Source organism: Pseudomyrmex gracilis, unplaced genomic scaffold (assembly GCF_002006095.1).
Source record: "Pseudomyrmex gracilis isolate BER0280 unplaced genomic scaffold, ASM200609v1 scaffold_273, whole genome shotgun sequence".
In the NCBI taxonomy this organism is placed as follows: domain Eukaryota; kingdom Metazoa; phylum Arthropoda; class Insecta; order Hymenoptera; family Formicidae; genus Pseudomyrmex; species Pseudomyrmex gracilis.
In genome coordinates, this window is record NW_018020857.1 from 74,782 (window position 1) to 83,392 (window position 8,611).

At 34.2% G+C, this 8,611-nt stretch overlaps 4 protein-coding genes across 13 annotated transcripts in view; 2 read left to right on the forward strand and 2 right to left on the reverse strand.

Annotated features, from left to right (window-relative positions):
- The window catches only part of LOC109859638 (transcription factor HNF-4 homolog), a 14,477-nt gene extending 11,507 nt beyond the window's left edge, over positions 1–2,970 (forward strand). Inside the window, exon 5 of the mRNA XM_020438072.1 lies at positions 98–2,970. Within this exon, the coding sequence (XP_020293661.1) occupies positions 98–603 (506 nt within the window). The 3' untranslated portion in view covers positions 604–2,970. The remainder of the gene's footprint in view (positions 1–97) is intronic.
- Positions 2,971–3,652: 682 nt separating this feature from the next.
- LOC109859623 (DNA replication complex GINS protein PSF3) lies at positions 3,653–5,347 on the reverse strand. The gene is made up of 4 exons (XM_020438022.1): positions 4,736–5,347; positions 4,388–4,532; positions 4,165–4,294; positions 3,653–4,073 (listed from the first exon to the last, which is right to left on the reverse strand). The coding sequence occupies exons 1-4, from the start codon at positions 4,842–4,844 to the stop codon at positions 3,852–3,854; spliced, it is 606 nt and encodes a 201-aa protein (XP_020293611.1). The 5' UTR covers positions 4,845–5,347; the 3' UTR covers positions 3,653–3,851.
- A 113-nt stretch (positions 5,348–5,460) lies between these two features.
- LOC109859624 (NEDD8-conjugating enzyme UBE2F-like) lies at positions 5,461–7,453 on the forward strand. 2 transcript variants are annotated; one of them, XM_020438023.1, is made up of 5 exons: positions 5,461–5,643; positions 6,010–6,145; positions 6,231–6,392; positions 6,482–6,643; positions 6,712–7,453. In XM_020438023.1, exons 2-5 carry the CDS (start codon positions 6,038–6,040, stop codon positions 6,826–6,828), a joined length of 549 nt encoding a protein of 182 aa, XP_020293612.1. In that variant the 5' UTR covers positions 5,461–5,643; positions 6,010–6,037; the 3' UTR covers positions 6,829–7,453. The 2 variants fall into 2 exon arrangements, with proteins under 2 accessions (XP_020293612.1, XP_020293613.1); XM_020438024.1 differs by lacking the exon at positions 5,461–5,643 and adding an exon at positions 5,671–5,925.
- Positions 7,454–7,621: 168 nt separating this feature from the next.
- Positions 7,622–8,611, reverse strand: part of LOC109859631 (obscurin) — a 50,324-nt gene continuing 49,334 nt past the window's right edge. For all 9 annotated transcript variants that reach the window (XM_020438046.1, XM_020438042.1, XM_020438048.1 and 6 more), the window contains one exon: positions 7,622–8,311. In XM_020438046.1, the coding sequence (XP_020293635.1) occupies positions 8,065–8,311 (247 nt within the window). In that variant the 3' untranslated portion in view covers positions 7,622–8,064. The remainder of the gene's footprint in view (positions 8,312–8,611) is intronic.

An 8,611-nucleotide genomic window follows, 5' to 3' on the forward strand; every position in this document is an offset into this window, starting at 1 on the left:
GTATATACATATAATTAAGAAATATCGTTCGTATGTATATATATACGAACGATATTTCTTAATATTAATCTCCATGACGTTTCTTATCGTTGCGCAGATGCGAAAGGTCTAACGGATCCGTCAAAGATCAAGAGTCTGCGCTATCAGATTCAAATAAACCTCGAAGACTATATAAATGATCACCAGTACGACAATCGGGGCCGCTTCGGCGAGATATTGCTGACGTTACCGGCCTTGCAATCGATCTCATGGCAAATGATCGAGCAGATCCAGTTTGTGCGGCTGTTCGGTGTGGCGCATATCGACAATTTGCTCCAGGAGATGTTGTTAGGCGGTGCCACACCAGAGATAAACGGCGCCGCGACGTCCATACCGATCTCAACTACCGCGCCAGGTAGTTATGTCAGCAGCAACGAGAGCCCGAGTAGCCCACTGACACCGGCCAACGCCGACAATCTCAGTCCGACAACCGATCAAATGTTGGTCTCCGCAAACTCACCCGTCATGATCCTTAGCGATCTGACGCCGATTGCCACGCAGGAGGACAATACCTTCAGGTTCTTCAAGCAGGAGCCGAGTATTGAAGCGGAGCCGACCTTCTGACTAGACCGGGAATCCAGCGCATCGCTAACCAGCGGCCGAGTTCATCTATTGCACAACGTAGTCGCATTGATGTAGCTGGACTATAATTTCAAAAGTGTAATCTGACGTTCGTTATGGCTCCATCGTCTAAAGTGCCATACATATCGCGTCTTGTTGTTATCATAGTTGCCGAATGTTCTCACATGGTATTGTAATCAAAAAAGAACAAAGCGTCTTAGATTAATACGCGAATGAAGAATGACAGTTTTAGAGATTTCTAATTACCTCAATTGAATACAATTTTGCAATTTTTGATACATACATATATTCAAATTTTCAACTCAAAGCAATCGATCACAATATTGATGTGAATGATACTTTTTAAGCAAAAGTATTTTGTTGTCAAGTAGATGTTGTGTATCTGATTATCAAATTTGTAAAGAAGCATATTTTGAAATTTTTATATATATATGTATAAAACTTATCACATGTCTTATATCAGTAAATCAAAGCAATCTTGTTTTTAAGTATTTTTGATATCATCGCATTTATATTGAGATAAATAAGTAAGAAAATATACAGAGAGTTTGGAACTTTTAGAGATGAGATTTTGCACAATTGAGAATTATATACTGGACGAGAAGAGAATAAAGAGAAATATGAGAAAAAATGTTTAATAATATCGCCGGGTCAAGATGCGAAGAATTTTTCGTTTATTTTTTTAATTTTTTTTACACGACTGCAAGTAGATAAATTGTGGTTTTCTCGTTCAATGAGAAGCCGGACGTTCTCTTCAAAATTGCTCAAATAAAGTTTTCTATTACGTATGTGTGCGTATCTTAGTCATAGGACCAAATCAAATGTGTGATTTTATATATGATGAGAAATCAATATAATTATCACAAGATGTAGAACTTGGAAGAGAAAGAAGGCGATGTAAAAAATATTCGCGCGTGCGAGAAAGGTACTTGAAGGAAAAAAAATAAACGAGAAAGAGAGAGAGGAAGTATCCGATCTGTACAAGCGCAAGTTAACGGCGTAGCACGCTATAGTCAACGTTTCCAGTTGCGTATTGCAGTCAATTAAAGCCTGCACCTGTACAAATAACGATCAATCGCTGACCAAGATTAAATGTGATAAGCGATAAAATCGTATCTTGCCAATGCTACCGCTACTATTACTACTATTACTCCTACTACTATTAATTATTGTCGCGACAGCATCCGGACCACTTCCGAATCAAAATCTGGATTAGAAACGAAACTTGACAAGAACGAACCGCGCGAATAACGACAATAATTGAATGATTAATAGAAGCGCGAGAAAGAACTAAAGGTAATATTTTTTTTTCTTTTTTTTGATAAATTAAAATCCTGTAGATACGCAACAACAAGTTCTAAGGCAATATTTTTGTTACGCGTCTGTTTGTACATGTGTAAAATATGTACGGAGAGATCGGATTTTACAATCCAAATTCAACTAAATACCAGTGTTTTAACGTTTGATATATTGAAGATAAGAAAAAAAAACATGTTCGATTATCTTCTCATCTTTTGTCAAGGACGTTTTGTCGTTCACGAGTATGTCGCGTTGAACAGAGGTAATCTCGCATTTGTCGAGCATCGAGAGATAACGAGAATATTTTTTTTTTACTGTTTTGCTCATTCTCTACGAATAAATGTTATTATAGGATTGTTATTATAGGATTGTGTAAATAGCGTGATGTATACCATACGATAATATGTGTAACATTCCAAATATATATACAGTACCAATGTTGCATATATTTACATACACATACATATATATATATATATACAGTTATAGGTATAGTCTTTTAAAAATAGCTGCACGTGGAAAACATGGTTGCTCTAAACCGCCGAGCGCAATGTTTCCCGCGAAAAATAAAAAGTGCGCCATTGCAATGCAATTTCTTGTTAGTAACGTAACGATAAGAAATGCGCACTGGTCATTTCGCGTATGCGGATATTGACGAGTTCAATAAGCCGGTAAATCGGCTATGGCTAATCAAACTGGCTAGTGCGCACTATTATCGTAATTTTTTAAGTTTTAACAAAGTGTGCGTATAAAAATAAATGTCTGTTAATAATAACAAAACACGGCCGGATGAAAAGCAATAGTATCATAATCAGGTGAAAAACAGTAATGATGTAATGATTGCGTGTCTAAAATCAGAAAGTACTTGGGAAATTATTTATTACACAACTATAAATCGGAGACGAAACAGCAAACAACTGTGTTTCCACCCGGAAAACAAGGACGTCTGATAAGATTAAGACTTGGCTCAAACAAAATTATGTAATACGCACATGCGCCTTAGATAATAATAAAAAGGCTTGTAAATTTATGTCAGCCACAAGAACGTTACATATGTGATATAATTGTAAAATTTCGAAGTTGTTTCTCTCCTCCGTTTTAAATTGCGATTACAATTTTTTTTCTTTATCAATGCAATCATTCTGTCAAGCGTCATAACGCAGTTTTTTTTAGATATTTCACGATACGTATTTAGTTACATATCAGCCACATTAATTGTTACATTTGTAAAATTTCATTTCGTAACATATAAATACTATTTAAATACTACTATTTAAAAAGACATCTTAATGTAAGTTGTACATTTTGCTTGTAATAAAGTCCGGCGAATATATTTTCTATTTTTGTATCGAGAAAAAGAATTTAAAAACCGTTAATGCGTTTTGTTTTTTTTTTTTTTTTTTTTTTTTTTTATAGAGTCATATCAAATAGGTGCAACAGAAGAAATATATAAATTACTGTTGTTGATAATTAAATGTTATTTTCCTGGAACTACTTATTAATATTTTATTACGTGTTTATTTCTTTAAGATCTTAACAAATTTTAGTCACGGGTTGTGAAATAGATATTACTATATTTTTGTTGTACGATACTTGCGAATGTGTTGACAGTAGTGACTGATTTCATACAAAAAATGTGTGTAAATAAAAATTTTGATTTGTTATTTAACAGTAAGTAGAAACTCACACACACAAGAAAGATATTTGTATCTTAATAATAAAGGGACATATATATTTCAATGTACGAAAAGATATATTTCCTGCAAACATTTATTATTACATAAATTAATTGAATAGTAATTTCAGTCGTATATATACGTGGTCCCGTTTATATCTCAGTTATTTGTATAAAAAATATTAACTTTGTACATATAAAACTCACACAAATATTGAATATCACATATTCTACTTTACAACCTTTTTTTTTTTTTTCAATCAAGATCACAATCGGTTCGCTTACGTTTCTTAAGATTTGCAGCACTCTGCGAGGTTTCGATAACGCTAGAACCTTTTTTCAACCATTCACTCAACTGTTCTTCTGCTTTTCTACCTGGAAGGAATAGATCTCTTTCCAATCTAGGCAGTAAACTGTTGAGCATAGGATTGGAATTTTGTGTCCAGTCCATTATAAGTCTAAATCGCGATCTGAAGGTCTGTGCAAATTTTTAGTACACATAATATAAAGTATAATAACTGTATAAAAATATTAATTAATCTTTATACAACATGTGTGACATAACTCACCAATAACAAACTGTCAATTATCATTTCACTATCACGATTATTGAACTTTCTCAAGTACATTCCTAATTCGTAATAATAAAGATTCCACTTGCTCAATTCAACTGCGCAAGCGTCTGCTAATAAAATTTCTCTATAAAGAACCATATCGATAAGTTACTTTCAAATTCTTCATTAGCGTTACTTTTCCCATTCTTTTTATGTACATATATGATTTTTTATGTACCTATATCTCTCCTTGTATGTTTTGGGAATGTCTATACTGATAGAGGTGTGTCTTCCAAAATTCAATGCTTGCGCCAGCCACAGAGGAAGCTCCAGCTTTGTGCCTGATTTTAAATCTTTGGAGTCAGAAGAAAGATCCAAAAACCCTGCACACACACACAGTAACGTATATATTAATATACTCAATATGTACAAAAGATAACAACAATCTGTTTTCTATGCGTAAAGCAAATCTTTTCCCATTTTATTTATTGCTAAAATAATAATTAGAATTACGAAGTAAGAACATTTGTATAATTTACACCTGTGTAATTCACAAGTAGAACAAATTGCACGGAAAAAATTTTACCTAAGCGTGGCAACGTAACCTCCAATTCGCACGACAATCGTTCTTCCGTACACAAAATGTCCGTTATAGAAAAATAATCAGGAAGATAACTGCAGGATAACGTCGTCATCGTCAGAGAGAAGACTCAGAGAGAGAAAGGGGCTAGGGCTGGGGCCATAAGACAATGTGTAACAATAGCTTTTTCGTTTTCCTGCAAGCCAGCGCAACGTCCAAGGATAGCGCACACTGGCAACTACGGTCTTCTCTCTGTCATCGTTTTTAGAAAATTGATTTCGATCGACTGTCAAAATTATTATATAATTGCGAACACACAACACAATGTTTATATTGACTTCGACGTAGCTGAGTATTTTGACGTTTCAACCGTTTTTCAAGGGATCTTCACATCCAATGGTAAAGTTTTGTAGTCAAAAATTTGTCCATTCTCAAATCTCTAATTACGTTATCTGTTACCCTAAATTACATGTCACAAGTGTTCACGCGACCATCACTTCGTCTCTCTTCTGTTATTTTTTGCAGAGCATGCAAGCAAGAGTTGCAGCAGCAGAGTGATTTAATCCCGCGCGCGATATCACACACACACACACACGCACGCACTCACGTTATTTTAGCAAAGATTCAAACCACCGGATAGAAAAGATCAGAACCACACACAATAAAAGATACATATATATGCACGAGAAGAGAACAACAGAGAGAAAGAGAGAGGAGTTGGAAACTGAGTCGGAAGGAGTGCGCGAATCGCCGCTGTTGTTTTTTCTCGACGAGTTTGTATTATTAATTTGCATTATTCCAAGTGTTCTTAAAATAAAGCGGAAAAATGAGAAAGCCTTTATTTAAATGACGCATTAAATCGTTGCGACGTTCAAGGTGACAGAAGGAATTTAAAAGCTCCGCAAACTCGAAAGGTACACACGTCGCTTTGCGAGCCCTGCACACACTCGTGTATTTCTAACCTGTGCGCAAAGACGTTTTAGTTTCCGAAAATTGCGAAAAAAAATCCGTAACACATTTTTGACATTTTTGTAATTCGATTTGACGAAGCGCGTCCGAGAGCGCGTTGCAATTTTTCTCGAAATTACATTGTTTTTGCGATTTACAAGCTATTCTCTCGGTGTTTTTCTCCGCCAAACTTTACGACACGTTCCTTGCAAGTTGTTTCTGCTCCGCGCTCTTTCTTTCGTGCAAACGTAGTTATTTACGATCTTTGTTTTTAAACTGTGCTAAAAATTTTTTTACAAAAATTGATTTCATTTTTTGTTTTCTGTTTTCAGTGATCGGACAGGTTTTAGAGGGATTAATATGATTACCTTAAGAGGAAAGCTGAAAAAAGAAAACGACATAGCGAATTCAAAGAACAGAGACTACAATAAGCGAGCCTCAATACGTGATAAATTACTTGTCAAAGAAGTATTTGATATTGCAACGTTTCTTCAACAATTTAAACAATTTTTGACATTTGTAAAATTTTGTTTTGTGTTACTTTTGCTCTCAGGTGCAAGAAATGGAACAGACGCTTCCAGCTACTTGTCAAGTTACATTTAAAGATCCGCATCGACTATATGAATTTATGCTACTTATTGTGCCAGATGAAGGATATTGGATCGGGGGTCATTTCTATTTTCAGATTTATATAAGTGAAGAGTATAACATGGCTGTAATTTTGACATTTTAATTTTTTTGTTAAAGAATTAAGAGAAAAATTTGATATTTTAGATATTTACACATTTGATATGTGATTTTCAGCCACCAATAGTCAAATGTTTAACAAAGTTGTGGCATCCTAACATAAATGAAGATGGTGATGTGTGCCTTTCTATTCTAAGGCAAAGTAGTATCGACGGAATGGGATGGGCGCCAACACGAAAACTGAAAGATGTTGTCTGGGGTTTAAATTCTCTCTTTACCGTATGTATATGAATTATATTTTTATTTTACGATTAATTGATCGATTTTATTCTCTTCCTTTCTTTCAGGATCTTCTTAATTTTGATGATCCTTTGAATAGAGATGCCGCAGAATTATTTATCACTGACAAAGAGTCCTTTCGTATAAAAGTTAAAGATTATGTAATGCAATATGCAAAGAGATGATTTACACTGTAACTTCTTAAGAAATTAATAATTTTTCATAATTTTTATTGAATCAATTTTGCGCTCCGCTTTAGTAAATGAATCAAGTCTGCGGCACACAGTTGCTTTTTGTGTCCCGTGCTGGATTAAATGCGGATGATGATCTCGACTCGATTGAATCACACAACTTTCTGAGAAATTTAAGAGCTAAAACTGCTGTTTGCTCGCACGCGATCTAGCGTGAAAAAAAATAAAAACAAAGCATCGTGTGTCGCAGACTTTAAATGACTTGCTCAAATTTGCTTTAGGTCGACTGATAATAAAACTCAATTCACAAAACAACTTTTGTATTTGCTAGTCTGTTTGCGTGAGAGAGAAACTTTAACTTTCAGTTATTCGTAATTTCTCTTCATATTGTTAACATATATTTAAATTATTAAAAAAAAAACTTGTATTTATCACGCATTAAGTACTCTATATTAATTAATTAATCTATGCTAATATATATACGAATAAAATTGTAAATGTACGCATGAAGAGGATTGAAACTGCATCACGTGTTGTACAATAATATTCTTCTCTCTCTTTATGAGACCATGTAACGCTCTGAGAGAGCATCTGTAAATAAAATGGATGTTTAATAATATACTCAAGGTTGTTCATTTCGTGTATATTTCTTTGAATATTTCGTGTGGGAGAGATGGGTGGTTAAATTTATTTAAAAAAATCGCACGCAATTATTGTTTTTCAAATATTTATTTATAATATCCGTACAACGCGACTTTTTTTGCTGAATTTCAAAAAAAAAAAAAAAAACTTGAAATGTGCATTTTGATTTATTGATACGTACGTACAGGCTAACAATTTCTTTTTTTACGCGTCATTTTATTCATCAAAATTAACGGACGGCTGAAATTTATATCATGTATCGTGTTATTTGACCACCGACGAGATATCGCAGCGAAATATCGACAGTCGGGCGACAACAAGTTTATTAATTACAAGTTGTAACAAATAAATAATAACAAAAGAGAAAACAAGGAGAAAAGCGAAGTTCCTTTTTTGTGTTTCTCGTTTCTCATTGTTCCTTCTCGCTCTTCTTCGTGCATAGAATAGGCACATGCGTGAGATGGTATGCGTACGCACAGTCGTGTGTGTATGTGTATACACGCCTGTGTAATTTGTTTACGTAATGCATGTGTGTACATAATGTGTAGACATAAATAAAAAAAAAAAAAACAAATCGCAGATCGATCGTTAGAACGTAGTCCGCAACTCTTCTTGTATACTAGTCGACCTGATGAGCTTCTGTTTCGAGCCTAACAAGCTTTCGCTCGCCAAACTATCGCTGTCGGAAGCTAGCTTTGATTTTTCTTCGTGATACTTCTCGTTGTATTCCTTCAGTCTGTTGCCCAGGAACACAGCTCTCTCGCGTTTCTTAATCATATACTCGGTCGGTAGTAGCCATCTGTGTTCGTGGCATTCCTCCGCCAGTGGTCTTTTACTGTAATAACAAATGTTATATAACATTGCGAAAATATACATATATATATTATTTAATAGATATTATTATTATTATTATTATTATTATTATTATTATTTAATATATTTAATAGATATTATTATTAAATAATAATAATATCTATTAAATAATATATATATACCCAGCAAACAATTTCTGTTTTTGACAATTTCGGCTCAGACCTTGGCAACAGAAATTGTTTGCAGAAATGCTACAATACGGAAACACTGCCAAAACTGTTAGCACACAAAAAGAAAAAACGCAACAACTTTGTTGGCAATA

Bases quoted from the DNA above. Each gene is read 5' to 3' on its own strand.
- LOC109859623 (XM_020438022.1), bottom strand. From the start codon at position 4,844: ATGACGACGTTATCCTGCAGTTATCTTCCTGATTATTTTTCTATAACG. The intron at 4,533-4,735 runs GTAAAATTTTTT...GTGTGTGTGCAG, and splicing joins GGTTACGTTGCCACGCTTAG to GGTTTTTGGATCTTTCTTCT. The intron at 4,295-4,387 runs GTACATAAAAAA...GGTTCTTTATAG, and splicing joins ACATACAAGGAGAGATATAG to AGAAATTTTATTAGCAGACG.
- LOC109859624 (XM_020438023.1), top strand. From the start codon at position 6,038: ATGATTACCTTAAGAGGAAAGCTGAAAAAAGAAAACGACATAGCGAAT. The intron at 6,146-6,230 runs GTATTTGATATT...TTTTGCTCTCAG, and splicing joins ATAAATTACTTGTCAAAGAA to GTGCAAGAAATGGAACAGAC. The intron at 6,644-6,711 runs GTATGTATATGA...CCTTTCTTTCAG, and splicing joins GTTTAAATTCTCTCTTTACC to GATCTTCTTAATTTTGATGA.